This window comes from Cherax quadricarinatus, chromosome 44, assembly GCF_038502225.1.
Source record: "Cherax quadricarinatus isolate ZL_2023a chromosome 44, ASM3850222v1, whole genome shotgun sequence".
NCBI classification, from domain to species: domain Eukaryota; kingdom Metazoa; phylum Arthropoda; class Malacostraca; order Decapoda; family Parastacidae; genus Cherax; species Cherax quadricarinatus.
The window spans coordinates 19,098,144-19,117,587 of NC_091335.1; the positions used below are offsets into that span (position 1 = coordinate 19,098,144).

Sequence of the window (19,444 nt, forward strand, 5' to 3'; positions counted from 1 at the left end):
CTTTGTAGTATATTTTCATATGGCTTTTATGGTTGTATTCTCATTTTTTTGGACTCATTTGATAGAATGGAAGATATATTACAGAAATAGACATGATTTTGATTGCTTTCATGATGAAAAGTACCTTGAAATTGAGCTCAAAGTAGCAGAAATGTTCGATTTTTGCCGATGTTCAATGAACTGTGTAAGTCAAGTTGGTTCATTTTATCAAGTGTATTCTAACCTAACCACTCTGTAATCTGGCAGACTCAGTAATCCGGCACACTACAGGTCCCAGTGATGCCGGATTTGTGATGGAGGACCTGTATAACTTCAGTATATCCGTTACTACATTTAACGGTTGTACCCAAGCAACCTGGCCTGAGGCTAGACTTTCTTGACTGTCTGGTCAACCAGGCTGTTGCTGCTAGTGACCTGTATACCTATAAAGCCTATTACAACTTGGTTCATAAGCCTTTTAACCCTTAAACTGTCCAAACATAGATCTACGTTTGCACGCGTAGCGCTCCAACCTTGATTTTCTCCTTAAGAAAGAATGTAAAAAAATCATATATCTACGTTCAGAGCACTTTGTGAGCGAACTTAGATCTACGTTTGGACAATTAGAGGGTTAAAACTATAATAAAGGGATATCAGCTGTGGTAATAATATCAGGACTTGTATTTTTTCAGGTGCATCTGAAATGCCTCCCCAGGTACCAGGGAAATCAAGACAAGTGATGGCTCAGAAGATTTTACAGCAGAGTCGTGAAGCAGAGAGTGCGTTAGCAGATGCTCTAGTTAGTCTGCCACCGGGAGGAGTCCTTGTGAGTACCAGTCCAGGGTACAAGTGTCTACATGTAGGTAAACAACTTAAAAGTGATAACTGCTGCTGCTATTATGTATAGTATAAATGAATGTATTTCTTTCAGGCTTTCAGTGGGTTTTGCATCAATGTATTGTACAAGTTTATGGCTTTTCATGTCTAATTTAGAGCATTTTTTTTAATGTTCTCTGTTCACACTGCTCACTTGCATCATGTTTTAAAATAATATTACAGTGGTTGCTCAATTATCCAAATTATATTTAGCAGAATCTCATCTGTATACAAAGTTGTCTGGTTAATAGAAATTTACCACATCTTCAACAAATAACCATATAACCAGTTTCAGTATATTTGGTTTAGTATGTATGGTGTGCAGTGGTGGATCCTCAGCAGTGATGTTTTTGGTGTTGGCTAAGATTTAAGACTGATTTTAGCATCTTTTTCTCTCAGCACAGTATGCTGCTCTTAAACTATTTAATATTTTTAAATGCATTGAAATTATTTGAAATCCATGAAGTATTAATTAAAAAACAGATTTTTGTTAGGCTCAAAGACGTGATATTATTCAGCTGCAGTATCTGTAAGAAATATTGTCGTAAATATTATTTTTGAAAATTAATTTATGTAGATTTAGAAAATGCATTTGATAAGATAGTTGGAGAAGATGTGGCAAATGTATGAAATTGGAGGTGGGTTACAGTATTAAAAGTGGTTTAAGTATTTATGCAGAAAGGGAGGCTTATTTTAAGGTATGGAGGAGGAATAAGGGCTGTGTCAAAGCAGTAGTAGGACTTAGGGATGTGTGACATCACCATGGTTGTTGAACAACATATTGATGGATGGGGATATAAAAAACAGAGAGAATACTAGAGTTATAGGGCATAAAAGATAGATCTGATATAAAGTGGAAGGTATCACAGTTGCAATTTCCTGATGACAGTTCTCTTGGGGATTCTAAAGACAAGTTCCAGTGATTGGTGGACAAATTTGAGAGGGTATGTAAAAGAAGGAAATTAAAGGGAGCATAGAAAAGAGCAAGGTGATGATTGTAACAAGTAGCCTAGGCAATGATAGATTGAATATCAGATTGTAGGGAGGGAGTATGGAGGAAGTGGATGTATTTAGATATTTTGGAGAGGACTTATGAGCAGATGGGTGTATAAAAGATGAGGTGAACCGTGGAATAGATGAGGGAATAAAGGGAGATTGTGTATTGAGGCACCTTTTAGAAAGAAAAAAAGTTAATGGCAGAAAAAGAAGAGAATGTATGAGAGTACAATGGTACCAACACTAAAAGTGTTCAGAGAGCTGAGGAAGGGTTGTTGAGATAGGTTGGACATTTTGAGAGGATGGAACAAAATAGAATGACTTGGAGGGTGTATAAATCTGTTGCAGAAGGAAGGCAGAGTAGGGGTCGTCCTAGGAAAGAATGGAGGGAGGTGGTAAAGGAGGTTTTGTGTGCAAGGGGCTTGGACATAAAACAGGCATGTGTGAGCATGTTTGATAGGAGTTAGTGGAGATGAAGGGTTCTTGGGACTTGACGAGCTATTGGAGTGTAAGCAGGGTAATATTTTGTGAAGGGATTCAGGGAAACTGGGCAGCCACACTTGAGTCCTGGAGGTGGGAAGTACAATGCCTGCACTTCAAAGATGGGGTTTGGGATGTTTGCAGTTTAGAGTGACATCTAAACTGTCATATCTGCATGCCTCTGGCAAGACAGTGATAGTGTGAATGATGATGAAAATGTTTCTTTTTCAGGTCACCTTGCCTCGGTGCGAGATGGCCACTATGTTAAAAAAAATAAATGTTAAAATTTCCAACTTTCTAAAAACTAGGGCTTTGACTTGTAGACTGGGCATAAACTGGCTAAAATGACTAAATAAGTCTGTGCCACTTTCTTCAAGTTTAAGGATTATGTTTAAATCTCTTAAAAACACTATTATTGTATTTATTTGTGCTCTTTGTTGATGTTGCTGAGCATTACTCTCAAAATAATAATGACAAAATTGCAAACGAACCACGGTACTGGTGGGGATTGAACTCATGGCAAGTGAGTCGTAAAACTCCAGGCCAGCGTGTAAGCCACTGGGCCAGCTGGCTACAAGAAGATTCATCCAGTTAGGTATATTTATACATCATAGGGAGGCTAGCATGGGTCCCACTGTGACTACACATGCAAGTTTTTACGCATGAATCTCGCACCAACGTGGCTGTGAAGAATTCTAGCAAAAGTCTACTCAAAGCTGTCGTTATTACTCACAAAATCGCAACAACACAATTGCAAACAAACCATTGTAAAAACTTGCATTTGTGGTCACATTGGGGCCCATTTTGGTAGATGGATCTATAACTGCATAAAAAATAGAAAACAAAGAGTAATAGTAAACAGAATAAAGTCTGAGGCAATGTCAGTGAAAAGCTCTGTTTCACAAGGCACAGTACTTGCCCCCATCCTGTTCCTCATCCTCGTATCTGACATAGACAGAGATGTAAGCCACAGCACCGTGTTTTCCCTGTGGATGACACCTGAATTTGCATGACAGTGTCGTCCGTCGAAGACTGCAAGATTCAAAGTGGACATCAACCAAATCTTTACGTGGGCTGCAGAAAACAACGTGAAGTTCAATGAAGAAAAATTTCAGTTACTCTGATGTGGAAAATGTGAGGAAATTAAAACTCTATCAGAGTATAAAACAAATTCCAACCATACAATAGTGAAAAACTAATGTGAAAATCCTGGGAGTGATAATGCCAGAGGATCTCACTTTAAAAGACCACAATAACGTAAATACCACATCTACTAGAAAAATGATAGGATGGATAATGAGAATCTTCAAAACTAGGGAGGCCAAGCCCATGATGATTCTCTTCAAATTGCTTATTCTTTCTAGGCTGGAATACTGCTGTACACTAACTGCCGCTTTCAAGGCAGGCAAAATTGCTGACCTGGGGAATGTACAAAGAACCTTATTGGCACATACATGTATGCTAAAGCACCTAAATTACTGGGAATGGTTGAAGTCCCTTGATTTGTATTCCTTGGAATGCAGACGAAAAAGATACATAATATACACTTGGAAAATTTTAGAGGGATTAGTACCAAATTTGAACATGAAAATGACTCCCTACGAAAGGAAAAGACACAGCAGGAGATGTAAAATCTCCCAGTAAAAAGCAGGGTCATCATGAATACACTAAAAGATAACACAATAAGTGTCGGGGGGGCCCAAGACTGTTCAACTGCCTCGCACCATACATAAGGGGGATTACCAGTAGACATTCACCAGAGGCTTAGTCATAGACAAGGCCGCGGGGGTGTTGATTCCCGAAACCCTCTTCAGGTATACTCCAAGTATGCTAACCTCCCTGTGATGTATAAATATATGTACAGTGGACCCCCGGTTAACGATTTTAATCCGTGCAAGAGGGGTAATTGTTATGCGAAATAATCGTTATGTGAATGAATTTTCCCCATAAGAAATAATGGAAATAAAATTAATCCGTGCAAGACACCCAAAAGTATGAAAAAAAAAATTTTTTACCACATGAAATGTTAATTTTAATACACACAAACTGAAAAAGGCATGCACACTTACATGACACTTACTTTTATTGAAGATCTGGTGATGATTGATGGGATGGGAGGAGGGGAGAGAGAGTGTTAGTGTTTAGAAGGGGAATCCCCTTCCATTAGGACTTGAGGTAGCAAGTCCTTTTCTGGGGTTACTTCCCTTCTTCTTTTAATGCCACTAGAGCCAGCTTCAGAGTCACTGGACTTCTTTCGCACAAGATATCTGTCCATAGTGGCCTGTACCTCTCGTTCCTTTATGACTTGCCTAAAGTGTTTCACAACATTGTCAGTGTAATAATCACCAGCACGGCTTGCAATAGCTGTGTGAGGGTGATTTTCATCCATGAAGGTTTGCACTTCAAGCCACTTTGCACAGATTTCCTTAATCTTTGTAGTAGGCAACTTCTTCAATTTCTCTCTCCCCTCCTCTGAACCAGTTTCCCCAGGTCTGGCCTCTTGCTCTTGAAGTTGATCTATCAGCTCATCAGTGGTTAGTTCTTCATTGTCCTCCTCCACCAACTCTTCCACATCCTCCCCACTAACCTCCAACCCCAAGGACTTTCCCAATGCCGCAATGGATTCCTCAACTGGCATAATCATCTCAGGGTTAGCCTCAAACCCTTCAAAATCCCTTTTGTCTACACATTCTGGCCACAGTTTCTTCCAAGCAGAGTTCAAGGTCTTCTTAGTCACTCCCTCCCAAGCCTTACCTATAAGGTTTACACAATTGAGGATATTAAAGTGATCTCTCCAAAACTCTCTTAGAGTCAGTTGAGTTTCTGAGGTCACTACAAAGCACCTTTCAAACAGAGCTTTTGTGTACAGTTTCTTGAAGTTGGAAATAACCTGCTGGTCCATGGGCTGCAGGAGAGGAGTGGTATTAGGAGGCAAAAACTTCACCTTAATGAAGCTCGTGTCCCCATAAAGTCGCTCTGCCACGTCTGTAGGATGACCAGGGGCATTGTCTAACACCAGGAGGCACTTAAGTTCTAATTTCTTTTCAGTTAGGTAATCTTTCACATTGGGGGCAAATGCATGGTGTAACCAGTTATAGAAAAATTCCCTAGTGACCCATGCCTTACTGTTTGCCCTCCACAGCACACACAAATTATCCTTGAGGACATTCTTTTGCCTGAACGGTCTGGGAGTTTCAGAGTGATACACTAATAAAGGCTTCACTTTGCAATCACCAGTAGCATTGGCACACATGAGAAGAGTAAGCCTGTCTTTCATAGGCTTATGTCCTGGGAGTGCCTTTTCCTCCTGAGTAATGTAGGTCCTGCTTGGCATTTTCTTCCAGAACAGGCCTGTTTCATCACAATTAAACACTTGTTCAGGTTTCAGTCCTTCACTGTCTATGTACTCCTTGAATTCCTGCACATATTTTTCAGCCGCTTTGTGGTCCGAACTGGCAGCCTCACCATGCCTTATCACACTATGGATGCCACTACGCTTCTTAAATCTCTCAAACCAACCTTTGCTGGCCTTAAATTCACTCACATCATCACTAGTTGCAGGCATTTTTTTAATTAAATCCTTATGCAACTTCCTAGCCTTTTCACATATGATCGCTTGAGAGACGCTATCTCCTGCTAGCTGTTTTTCATTTCTTCTTCTTTCAACGTACCAGCCGTATCCCACTGAGGTGGGGTGGCCCAAAAGAAAAAACTGAAGTTTCTCCTTTTAAATTTAGTAATATATACAGGAGAAGGGGTTACTAGCCCCTTGCTCCCGGCATTTTAGTCGCCTCTTACGACACGCATGGCTTACAGAGGAAGAATTCTGTTCCACTTCCCCATGGAGATAAGAGGAAATAAACAAGAACAAGAATTAGAAAGAAAATAGAAGAAAACCCAGAGGGGTGTGTATATATATGCTTGTACATGTATGTGTAGTGTGACCTAAGTGTAAGTAGAAGTAGCAAGACTTACCTGTAATCTTGCATATTTATGAGACAGACAAAAGACACCAGCAATCCTACCATCATGTAAAACAATTACAGGCTTTCGTTTTACACTCACTTGGCAGGACGGTAGTACCTCCCTGGGCGGTTGCTGTCTACCAACCTACTACCTACACCAACCTACTACCTACCTGTTTTTCATTTATCCACACCAATAAGAGTCTCTCAACATCTTCCATCACTTGCGATCTTTGTTTCGAAAACACAGTTAAACCTTTGGCAAGAACAGCTTCCTTGATTGTCTTTCTGGTGCCCACAATAGTAGCGATGGTTGATTGGGGTTTCTTGTACAACTTGACTAGGTCGGCGATACGCACTCCACTTTCATACTTATCAATGATCTCTTTCTTCATTTCAATGGGAATTCTCACCCTTATTGGTGTACGGTTGGCACTAGAAGTTTTCTTGGGGCCCATGGTCACTTATTTTCCAGAAACAGCACCGAAAACACTGTAATAATACGAAATATTCCGAGTGTATGCTTGGATGTTACCGCGGAGGCTGGCTGGTAAACAATGGCACGGGCGGCACATGTGAGGCTGGCTGAGGGCGCACATTGGACGCGTCTCGGACGAAAATCGGTGAGCGGGTTTTTAATCGGTATGCGCGGCAAAAATTTTGCGATTAAAGTAAGCGGTATGCGGAATAATCGCTATGTGATGCCATCGTTATGCGGGGGTCCACTGTACTTGATGAATCTTATTGTAACCAGGTGGCCCAGTGGCTTTCACGCTGGACTGGAGTTTTACGACTCCCTTTCTGCAAGTTCAATCCCCAACATTCTGTGGTTTGCTGCCAAGCATTTACTGTACTTTTTAAATAAAAAAGGTTTTCCAAAATAATCTGCCAGGCAACATCATATCTGACCACACTGACTGGATGATGGTAAACAAAACACTTTCCATGTTGTCCATCCACATTCAGTTATTATCCATCTCAGAGATGCATAAAATATTATACATGTAGAAGTTACATGCATGTATAATGACAATTTACTGATACTGTACTTTAATATATTATCTGTACATGTAAAAGGGAGCAGCCTTTCTCGTGGCACATTTGTTGTTTGTATCCTCCTTGCTAAGACTTAGTTTCATTCCCAGCCTTGCACTAATTTATCATGTAAACCAAATTTCTCACTGCACCACATTTACTTGAGAAATTCACAAATGAATTAACTAAGCCTGAAACGAGCTTTGTGTGTGTTGCTATTTGTGCAGGGGTGACCATAGTGTGATTCTGAAGTATTTTTCCTTATAGTAGTGATAATAAATTATACAGATACCACACATTAATATTTTTTGATGAGAATTAACCCTTAAAAGCCTGTATCATAAATGGCTAGTTTTACTGCTCAGTTGTTTGTTGAGATGGATTTATGCAGTGCATTTATGCCTAGATCACAATTTTCAATTAGAAAGCCAAGATCAAAATTTTTCGCCATGTCAACTAGTACTCTAAATTTTGAAAAAAATTTTGGGCTTGCTCTATATTTCTGTGATTGAGCATGCTGCCTCTGGGAGTTTAAGCCCATTATTGAAAGGGTGGGAAGAGTGGGCAGGTCTTCGCAGAGCAGCCGGTGTGAAATGATTGTGGTCTTGTTTAAGGAATATGCTATTTTTCATTCCCCCCCCCCCCTTTTTTTTTTTTTTTTTTTTTTACTTACTTACTTACTTACTTACTTACTTACTTACATGCCAGTTAACAGATGTGCCTGTTATTATCCAGCCTGTGTGTGGACATTTGGCCAGTGATGGCATGTGGTTAATTGCTGTACGGTTATTGGAGCAACCACTGTGTATGTTTGTGTCATTGTCAACTTTGACTAGTATTTGGTGCAAATGTAAATTGCTCTCTTGGTATAAACCTTGGTAATAAATACTGACAAGTTGGTTTAGAAAGACACGTTAGCAAACACTAAGTCATATTTCTTAGAAAACGTTTTGGTCCTGTGACCTTGATCACTTCTGATCAAGGTCCCAGGACCGAAACGTTTTCTAATAAATATATCAGTGTTTGCTTATGTATCTTTCTAAACCAGATTGCTCTCTTAAATGCTGAAGGGAAAAAATGAATTATATTTCAGTACTTCAATGATTAAATCTTAAACATATTTATAATCTGTAACTTGCGTTGAGTAATAGTGAATAATTACTTTGTTGACAAATAACCCAAACTTAAAGATGGGAAACTTAGACAACATTTCAGAACATCCTGAATTGAAACTTCCACTAAATTTTCCTCTTTGAGCATGAGTTGTTTGTGAATTGTTGCAGCCTACTATTATGACTTGTATTCTTCATTTACTCTTGTTTTAATTAACTATGATTGTTGTTTAGTATCACTTGGGCAACTTATTTTTAACCTCCCCTTACATACAGGACTCACCAATTTAACAGCTGCACTTTACAAGTGGGCAGCCAATAAATGTCTTATGAATGTTGATTTGAAGATATGAACACAGGGAACATTCAGACACAAACTATTTTCCAAACATTAATTTTTTCATTTTTTTTTTAATCAAGTGCCTTGTATTTTTGTGTTTGTTCTTTTTATGCATGTGTAGTAGGCTTATATTTGTTTGGTAGAGATTGGTTTTACCATAAACTAAGATGCCAGCATGAGCTACACGACATTTTGGGACTGGCCATGGCACAATGCCAAAGTTTTTTTTCTTTCATAATTTACCAATTTAAAGAATACACAAAATATTATTACTGTACTCAGGTACACATCTCCAATTATAATATGTTAATACAAAATTAGGTTGTGAGGTACAAATGAGTTTTAGGAAAACATCATATTCATAAGTTTGGGACTTCCTCTTCAGTGTTCATGAAGCACTTCCTCTTTATCTTCTCCTGTCCTTTGTCTTCTCCCTTCTTTTTTGGCTTCTCCATCCTGCATTGTCTTCCTTTGGTCTTGGATTGGGCTGCAGGGGCATTGACCCCCAGAACACCCTCCAGGTATACCTTCCTATTTGTCTTCCATTTCTCTTTCTACTTGTCTTTTTTTTTCTCTCTGTTTAACTCATGTTTTTTCCGTCTTTGTCCTCTCCCCTCTTTGCTTTTCCCTTCTCATTATTTTCATTCTCCTCTTTCTTCTCTTTTTCATTATTCTTTCCTTCCCTCATCCTCTGCTGCATCCGTACCCTTCACGCCATCCTCATTCTTTACTTCCTCTCTTTCATTCTTCCTTTTTCCTCATCGTTATTACTTCTTAATTCTCCATTCCTTTTATGTTCTTCCTTTTATCTTATCACTTCTATGACATGATCTTGGATGCTCTGGAGGACAAACAAGATTCAGATGTAGTATACACAGACTTTGTGAAAGCCTTCGACAAGTCTGACCATCGTGTAATAGCACACAAGATGTGTGATAAAGGAATAACGAAAAAAGTTGGTAGATGGATCTATAGCTTCCAGCAAATAGAGCACAGAATTATAGTAAACAAAGTAAAGCCAGAGGCGGCTACAGTGAAAAAGCTCTGTTCCACAGTGTACAATACTTGCTCCCATCCTGTTTCTCATCCTTATATCTGACATAGACAGAAATGTAAGCCACAGCATCATGTCTTCCTTTGCAGATGACACCTGAATTTACATGGTGTCATCCATTGAAGACACAACAAGTCTCCAAGAGGACATGAACCAAATCTTTAAATGGGCCACAGAAAACAGTATGAAGTCCAAAGAGGACAAATTTCAATTACTCCACTATGGAAAACTTGAGTAAATTAAAACTGCATCGTAGCATAAAACAATAGAGCACAAAAACTAATGTGAACTACCTGGGAGTGATATGTCAGAGGATCTCATTTTCAAAGATCAGGAAAATGATAGGATGAATAATGAGAACCCTCAAAATTAGGGATGCCAAGTCCATGATGATTCTCTTCAAATTGCTTGTTCTCTCTAGGCTGGAATACTGCTGTTCATTAACAGCCCCTTTCAAGGCAGGTGAAATTGTAGACCTGGAGAATATGCAGAGAACTTTTATGGCATGTATAAGTATGATAAAGCCACTGAATTACTGAGAACAGTAAAGTCCCTTGATTTGCACTCCCTGGAATGCAGGCGAGACAGATACATGATAAGATACACATGGAAAATCCTTGAAAATCACGCCCTACAAAAGCAAAAGACTTGGCAGGAGATGCAGTATCCCCCCAATGAAAAGTCAACACAGTAAGTGCCAACACAGTAAGAGCCAACACAGTAAGAGCCAACACAGTAAGAGCCAACACAGTGTCAGGTGCCCAAGACTGTTCAACTGCCTCCCAGCATACATAAGGGGAATTACCAATAGACCCCTGGCTGTCTTCAAGAAGGCACTGGACAGGCACCTCAAGTCAGTACCTGACCAACCGAGCTGTAGTTCATACGTCGGTTTATGTGCAGCCTGCAGTAACAGCCTGGTTGATCAGGTTCTGATCTACTATGAGGTTTGGTCATGGACCAAGCCGCAGGGACGTTGACCCCCTGAAACCCCCTCCAGGTATACCCTCCTCCTCCTCGAACCTTATTGCCCCCTTCCTTCTCCTTATTTTTGTTTTCCCCATCCCTTTCCCTTCTCAGTGACTTCATGGGCCACATTCCTAGATATACCCAAGGAATTAACAATCCCAGTAACAACAAGTTCAGTGGTTCATTAGGATGTGGGTGTATCTGTCTCCTTGTCCAACACGAATCATTACTTTAAATTGGCTTTTTCATTTGAGGATCAGGTTGACACAGCTCACACATAGCCACATGCTTGCAAGTGTTCCTGATCCTCCTCCTTCCCTCTATATAACTTTGTCTGTAACTGACTGTTGAGCTTCAGCCCTTTCAAATATGTCCTAGTTTTTATAATTACTCAAATTAAATTTAAACCTAAAGTATTTAGTGTTTATAATGGGATGATAATATAAGGTAGTATTACGTCATAACATTAAATAAAGTAAATGTAAGTGCATTTAAAATTTCCATGACCTTAGGAACTCTTAACAGTGACAATTTAATTGATTCTGATTATTTTACTGTGTTGGTGATATATACTGGTGTTGAGGGTATTGTTGATGCTGGTAGTTTTTACTTTTGTTACCTTATTTGAGCTTGGATCTTCTTGTGTGTATTTTATATTTATTTTAATTTCCAGGCATATTGTATAATTTATCAGATATCAAACTTTCTTCTCTAATCCCTCTTCTTCTCTTCCATCCTCTTTCTTCTTTTAAAATCATACTTTCTCCTTTTCTATCCTTTCTCCTTTTTCTATCTTTCCCCTTTTTGCATCTTTCTCCTTTTTCCATCTTTCTCCTTTTCTATTCTCTTCCTCTCTTTCCATCCACTTCTCTCTCCCCCTGCATCTTTCTCCTTTCCTCCCCCCTGCCTCCTCCTCCTTTCCTTCCCCTTTCCTCCTCCTCCATTACTCCCCCCTGCCTTTTCCTCCTTTACTTCCTCCTCCTCCTTTTCTTCCCCCTGCCTCTTCCTCCTTTCCTCTCCCTTGCCTCCTCTTTTTCCCTCCCTGCCTCCTCCTTTTCCCTCCCTGCCTCCTCCTTTTCCCTCCCTGCTGCCTCCTTTTACCTCCCTGCTTCCTCATTTTCCCCCTCTGCCTCCTCCTTTTCCTGCCTGCTTGCCTCCTCCTTTCTTGCCCCTGCCTCCTCCTTTTCCTGCCCCCCCCATGCTCTCCTCCTTTCCTTGCTCCCCCTTGCCTCCTCGTTTTCCTCCCCCCCTCCTTTTCCTCCTGCCTTTGCCTTTTCTCTCCCTGCTGCCTTCCTTTTACCTCCCTGCTTCCTCATTTTCCCTCCCTGCCTCTTGCTTTTCCTGCCCTGCTGCCTCCTTTTACATGCCTGCTTCCTCATTTTCTTACCCTGCCTCCTCTTCCTTTTCCCCCCTCCTCCTCCTTTCTTACTCCTGCCTCCTCTTCCTTTCCCCCCCTGCCTCCTCCTCCTTGCCTCTTCCTCCTTCCCCCCTGCCTCCTCCTCCTTTTACCCACTGCCTCCTCCTCCTTTTCCCTCCTACCACCTCCTCCTTTTTCCCCTGCCTCTTCCTCTTTTCCTCCCCCCCTGCTTCTTCCTTTTCCATCCTCTTCCTTTCCCTTTCCCATCCTGGCCCTATTAATTTGTCTTTTTCTTTTGTCAGCCTTTTATTTTCATGTTGAATATCATATTTTTGTCATTGTACTTTTTAAGAGCGAATAAGGGATCCTGGAGTTAATTATAAATGATATACCTCATATTTTAATAAGTGCTTCTGTTCTCTTACATTTTAGAATAATAGCAACAGTTAATAAATGATGATGATGTAGAGTTGAAGAGCAGTGTTAGGAATTGGTTGTGGTTGAAGGCAGACACCCACAAGTAGCTTCTCTTGTCTTAAAGCTAAAACTGAATCACACAAACTATAATAAAAAAAGAGTAGAGTACTTAGCATTTTCTGTAGAATTACATCTTGAATAAACCTGTTACTGTAGAAGGCGTGAGAATGTGTTTACAGTATAATGTATGCTGTACACTACTTGCCTGCTTGTGCTTGAGACTGCTTCTGCTCCCACCTCTTGAACTCTTATTGCCTATCTTTACTGATTTTCATCTAGGGCCTGATAATGACTACTATTAAAACTGTGCAGGGGCTTTGTCTAATGTATGTAGCTGCCAGTATAGGTAAAAAAAAATACCCACAGCATTTCCTTTTAACTGATTTGATACAAGTGTTTTGTATATAATTTAGGCATATGGAGAGAAAGGGGAGGAGAGATAAAGAGATAGAGAGGCAGATAAAGAGATGGATATAGAGATAGTTAAATAGAGATAGAGATTGATTTTGTTTATCATGTCCTCCCTGGAACTTCTGTCCCCCAGTGTCATTAGGTCCAGTTTTGTTAGCCTCTCCACATAGCTCATGCCCCTTAGCTCAGGAACAGTCCTTGTCGCATACTTCTGCACTTTTTTCTTTGGTGTCTTAACATGCTTTTTCAGGTGCAGGTTCCATACTGGTGCTGCATACTCCAAGATGGGCCTAATGTATGTTATATAAAGGTCCTGGAATGACTCTTTGTTGTGATTCCTGAATTTGCCAGATGAGCATTGGCTGCAGAGGTTGTTTGACTGATGAGCCCCTGGCATTATACTGGGCACTATTCTCACCCCTAGGGCTTTCTCTTTGAGTGAAGTATACAGCCTTTGTTCTAGGGCCACCCTCTTCTTGACATATTTCTCATTTTTGCATACTCTCTCACACTTTATTTTGTTTTAGTCCCTATCATGCACAACAAATGTAAACTTGTATCTTCAATAGACATATTGCAATTATGTTGATATTGTAACTCTCCAACTCATGGGTGTCATGCAGCACACTCTTCTCATAGTTAACTAGAGTTTTCTGCTTCCCAGCTACATTTTTTTTTTTTTTCAACAAGTCGGTTGTCTCCCACCGAGGCAGGGTGACCCAAAAAAAGAAAGAAAATCCCCAAAAAGAAAATACTTTCATCATCATTCAACACTTTCACCACACTCGCACATTATCACTGCTTTTGCTGAGGTGCTCAGGATACAACAGCTTAGAAGCATATATGTATAAAGATACACAACATATCCCTCCAAACTGCCAATATCCCAAACCCCTCCTTTAAAGTGCAGGCATTGTACTTCCCATTTCCAGGACTCAAGTCCGACTATATGAAAATAACCGGTTTCCCTGAATCCCTTCACTAAATATTACCCTGCTCACACTCCAACAGATCGTCAGGTCCCAAGTATCATTCGTCTCCATTCACTCCTATCTAACACGCTCATGCACGCTTGCTGGAAGTCCAAGCCCCTCGCCCACAAAACCTCCTTTACCCCCTCTTTCCAACCCTTTCGAGGATGACCCCTACCCCTCTTTCCTTCCCCTATAGATTTATATGCTTTCCATGTCATTCTACTTTGATCCATTCTCTCTAAATGACCAAACCACCTCAACAACCCCTCTTCTGCCCTCTGACTAATTCTTTTATTAACTCCACACCTTCTCCTAATTTCCACACTCCGAATTTTCTGCATAATATTTACACCACACATTGCCCTTAGACAGGGCATCTCCACTGCCTCCAACCGTCTCCTCGCTGCTGCATTTACCACCCAAGCTTCACATCCATATAAGAGTGTTGGTACTACTATACTTTCATACATTCCCTTCTTTGCCTCCATAGATAACGTTTTTTGACTCCACATATACCTCAACGCACCACTCACCTTTTTTCACTCATCAATTCTATGATTAACCTCATCCTTCATAAATCCATCCGCCGACACTTCAACTCCCAAGTATCTGAAAACATTCACTTCTTCCATACTCCTCCTCCCCAATTTGATATCCAATTTTTCTTTATCTAAATCATTTGATACCCTCATCACCTTACTCTTTTCTATGTTCACTTTCAACTTTCTACCTTTACACACATTCTCAAACTCATCCACTAACCTTTGCAATTTTTCTTTAGAATCTCCCATAAGCACAGTATCATCAGCAAAAAGTAACTGTGTCAATTCCCATTTTGAATTTGATTCCCCATAATTTAATCCCACCCCTCTCCCGAACACCCTAGCATTTACTTCTTTTACAACCCCATCTATAAATATATTAAACAACCATGGTGACATTACACATCCCTGTCTAAGACCTACTTTTACCAGGAAGTATTCTCCCTCTCTTCTACATACCCTAACCTGAGCCTCACTATCCTCATAAAAGCTCTTTACAGCATTTAGTAACTTACCACCTATTCCATATACTTGCAACATCTGCCACATTGCTCCTCTATCCACTCTATCATATGCCTTTTCTAAATCCATAAATGCAATAAAAACTTCCCTACCTTTATCTAAATACTGTTCACATATATGCTTCAATGTAAACACTTGATCTACACATCCCCTACCCACTCTGAAGCCTCCTTGCTCATCTGCAATTCTACATTCTGTCTTACCTCTAATTCTTTCAATTATAACCCTACCGTATACTTTTCCTGGTATACTCATTAAACTTATTCCTCTATAATTTTTACAATCTCTTTTGTCCCCTTTCCCTTTATATAAAGGGACTATACATGCTCTCTGCCAATCCCTAGGTACCTTCCCCTCTTTCATACATTTATTAAACAAAAGTACCAACTACTCCAACACTATATCCCCCCCTGCTTTTAACATTTCTGTCATGATCCCATCAGTTCCAGCTGCTTTACCCCCTTTCATTCTACGTAATGCCTCACGTACCTCCACCACACTTACATTCTGCTCTTCTTCACTCCTAAAAGATGGTATACCTCCCTGGCCAGTGCATGAAATTACCGCCTCCCTTTCTTCCTCAACATTTAAAAGTCCCTCAAAATATTCTTGCCATCTACCCAATACCTCCATCTCCCCATCTACTAACTCCCCTACTCTGTTTTTAACTGACAAATCCATATTTTCCCTAGGCTTTCTTAACTTGTTTAACTCACTCCAAAATTTTTTCTTATTTTCATTAAAATTTCTTGACAGTGCCTCTCCCACTCTTTCATCTGCTCTCCTTTTGCACTCTCTCACCACTCTCTTCACCTTTCTTTTACTCTCCATATACTCTGCTCTTCTTATAACACTTCTACTTTGTAAAAACCTCTCGTAAGCTACCTTTTTCTCTTTTAAAACACCCTTTACTTCTTCATTCCACCAATTACTCCTCTTTCCTCCTGCCCCCACCCTCCTATGACCACAAACTTCTGCCCCACATTCTAATACTGCATTTTTAAAACTATTCCAACCCTCTTCAACCCCTCCACTACTCATCTTTGCACTAGCCCACCTTTCTGCCAATAGTCGCTTATATCTCGCCCGAACTTCCTCCTCCCTTAGCTACATGTTTCTTTTTTTAGTATACTGGTAATCACTTACCAAGTTAGAGAGACCTCATAAAAAGAAAAAAAAAGAGCAGAAGTGGATAAACATGACAATTAAAATTGCCCTCCCAACTGCAATATCCTCTCCTTTCTCCTTCAGAGTAAAGGAACAGTCTCTCTCCATCCTAAACTTAAGTCCAGCTAATTGGTTTTCCTGAATCTCTTCATAAATGTTATCTTGCTTGTGCTCTAACAGTACATCATAATAAAAAAGCAATTATCTGCACTTACTTCGATCTCTAGCATTCCCACAAAAGCCTGTTGGATGATCAAGCCCTAGCATTCATAACCTGTTCATACTCAAAATCTCATTTACTCCCTTTCTCCAATCCTTCCTGAGTAACCCCCACCCCTTTCTTTCATCCACCCCAGATTTTTATACCTTGGTCATCCTATTCTTCTCCATCCTCTCTAAATGCCCAGAGCAACTCCACATCCCTCTGAATTATATAATTTTTTTTTTTTTTTTTTTTGTGCATCTACATTGATAAATTTGGTGCCACACTCACTGAGGTTGCCAGCCCACAATAGTGATTGTTATATTAATTAAGGATTAGATTAACACTGCTCAGTTCTAACATACATGATCACTTTTATTTTTCTGTAAGCCTTCATGTACCTAAAAATAGCATGCCTTCAATCAGTGTTAACCATATTTTTGCACACAGCGATCTCCCAACAGAAAGATGTATACAAAAGCTTTTGAAGACCAGTCTGACAATGACAGTGAAACATCCAGTGTTTGCTCTGAGCGCTCGTTTGATTCCTGTAGGAGAAATGATGTAAGTGTTTCTAAATGTATTATAGCTGAACTCAAAAAAGTAAAATATATCAATAATCTTGAATAATATGTAAGCACTTCACTACTTTTTTGTTTGCCACTTTGTGCCAGTGAAATTAAAAACTGATCTTTCAAAACTTTATGAAGGCTTCTTTGATCAAATTTGCTTTTTTGATGATCCTGTTTGTTTTGAATGTATGATTTTGTTGTTGTGGCATTTGTTTGTGATGAGCTCTATGATACTTGTAAAATATCATTTAATATTTAGTTATAACTAGTTTTATGAACCGCAGTTATGAAAAGTGGAATATAGCCCAAATGGCTGAAATAGTTTGTCCTTAATATTTTCTATATACATGTTTGAATTACTTCTGTTTTATATTTATTTTGCTAGTTAGGATAATGCCCTTGTAGTTTTCTGAAAATCCCTCATTGCACATCCCAGTTATGCATTAAATTTTTTTCCTTTTAAATTCTACATTGCTATGTGTTTTTCTTTCCTCTTTTTATGTATTCTTATTGTATATTATGTTCTCTTTGAAAGTAGGCAGTAGAAGAATTGGAATACTCATCAGTAGGTGATTAAGGTGTCATACTCCCTGTCTCCTGGAAGTAAAGATCTGCTTTTATTTGGTTATCTGTAACCCCACATGATAGTTTACTTAGTTATTTCGTCCTTGTTATTACCCTATGTATGAATACTTTTTCCTCCTTAGTCTTTGTACAGTGGAACTCCGGTTTTTGCACTTAATCTGTTCCAGAAGGTCATTCTAAATCCAAAACATGTGAAAACTGAAGCAATATTTCCCATAAGAAATAGTGTAAATACAATTAATCCGTTCCAGACACCTAAAAGTATTAACAAAAAATACATTTTTTAAAGAATAGCTATAGTTTTACATACAGGAAACAATGAGAAATAAATATAAAGCACTAATGAAATGGATAAATGAACATTTAAATCACTATTACATACCTTTATTGAAGACGCTTGTTGGGAGGAGAGTTTGGAGACGGGACAAAATACTTAAATATGACACGCTAATATCAACTCTACGGTTTATTTATCTATGACAATTCATCTCATATGCCAAGTGAGTGTAAAACGAAAGCCTGTAATTGTTTTACATGATGGTAGGATTGCTGGTGTCCATTTTTTTGTCTCATAAACATGCAAGGTTTCAGGTACGTCTTGCTACTTCTACTTACACTTAAGTGACACTACACATACATGTACAAGCATATGTATATGCACACCCCTCTGGGTTTTCTTCTATTTTCTTACTAGTTCTTGTTTTTGTTTATTGCCTCTTATCTCCATGGGGAAGTGGGACAGAACTCTTCCTCCGTAAGCTATGCGTGTTGTAAGAGGCGACTAAAATGCCAGGAGCAAGGGGCTAGTAACCCCTTCTCCTGTATAAATTACTAAATTTAAAAAGAGAAACTTTTGTTTTTCTTTTTGGGCCACCCTGCCTTGGTGGGATACGGCCGGTTTGTTGAAAAAAAAAAAGACATAATAAACAATATTAATAACATAGAAATATGATATATACTCTAGAATGAATAAAATGTGTCATTATGTATGTGAGAAGTGGTGGTGGTGTTGGGTTTATCGGGGCCACTGACAGCATAAGCTGTACATATAGTGGTGGTGGTGGTGGTGGCGGCAGCAGAGGCCACCACCACTATTCACGCTGAAACAATGTACGTAATTTATAAATAAATATTTACACTATAATTTATAAATAAGAAATATTTACACTATAAATAAGAAATGTAGGTAGGTTGGTAGACAGCAACTGCCCAGGGAGGTACTACCGTCCCGCTGAGTGAGTGTAAAACGAAAGCCTGTAATTGTTTTACATGATGGTAGGATTGCTGGTGTCCATTTTTCTGTCTCATGAACATGTAAGGTTTCAGGTACGTCTTGCTACTTCTACTCACACTTAGGTCACACTACACGTACATGTACAAGCATATATATACATACATACCCCTCTTGGCTTTCTTCTATTTTCTTTCTAGTTCTTGTTCTTGTTTATTTCCTCTTATCTCCATGGGGAAGTGGAACAGAATTCTTCCTCCGTAAGCCATGCGTGTCATAAGAGGCGACTAAAATGCCGGGAGCAAGGGGCTAGTAACCCCTTCTCCTGTATATATTACTAAATGTAAAAGGAGAAACTTTCATTTTTTCTTTTGGGCCACCCCGCCTCGGTGGGATACAGCCGGTGTGTTGAAAGAAATAAGAAATAATAAATGTAGATAGTAGGCTGATAGACAGCAACTGCCCAGGGAGGTACTACCATCCTGCCAAGCGAGTGTAAAACGAAAGCCTGTAATTGTTTTACACGATGGTAGGATTGCTGGTGTCCTTTTTTCTGTCTCGTAAACGTGCAAGATTTCAGGTACGTCTTGCTACATCT

At 39.5% G+C, this 19,444-nt stretch overlaps 1 protein-coding gene across 15 annotated transcripts in view; it reads left to right on the plus strand.

Moving 5' to 3' along the window:
• The window catches only part of chb (chromosome bows), a 788,037-nt gene that overhangs the window by 693,600 nt on the left and 74,993 nt on the right, over positions 1-19,444 (plus strand). For 12 of the 15 annotated variants that reach the window (XM_053789056.2, XM_053789064.2, XM_053789050.2 and 9 more), the window contains 2 exons: positions 672-838; positions 16,909-17,022. In XM_053789056.2, coding sequence (XP_053645031.1) covers positions 672-838; positions 16,909-17,022 — 281 coding nt within the window. The remainder of the gene's footprint in view (positions 1-671; positions 839-16,908; positions 17,023-19,444) is intronic. The other 3 variants (XM_053789065.2, XM_070094159.1, XM_070094161.1) reach the window with 1 other exon arrangement.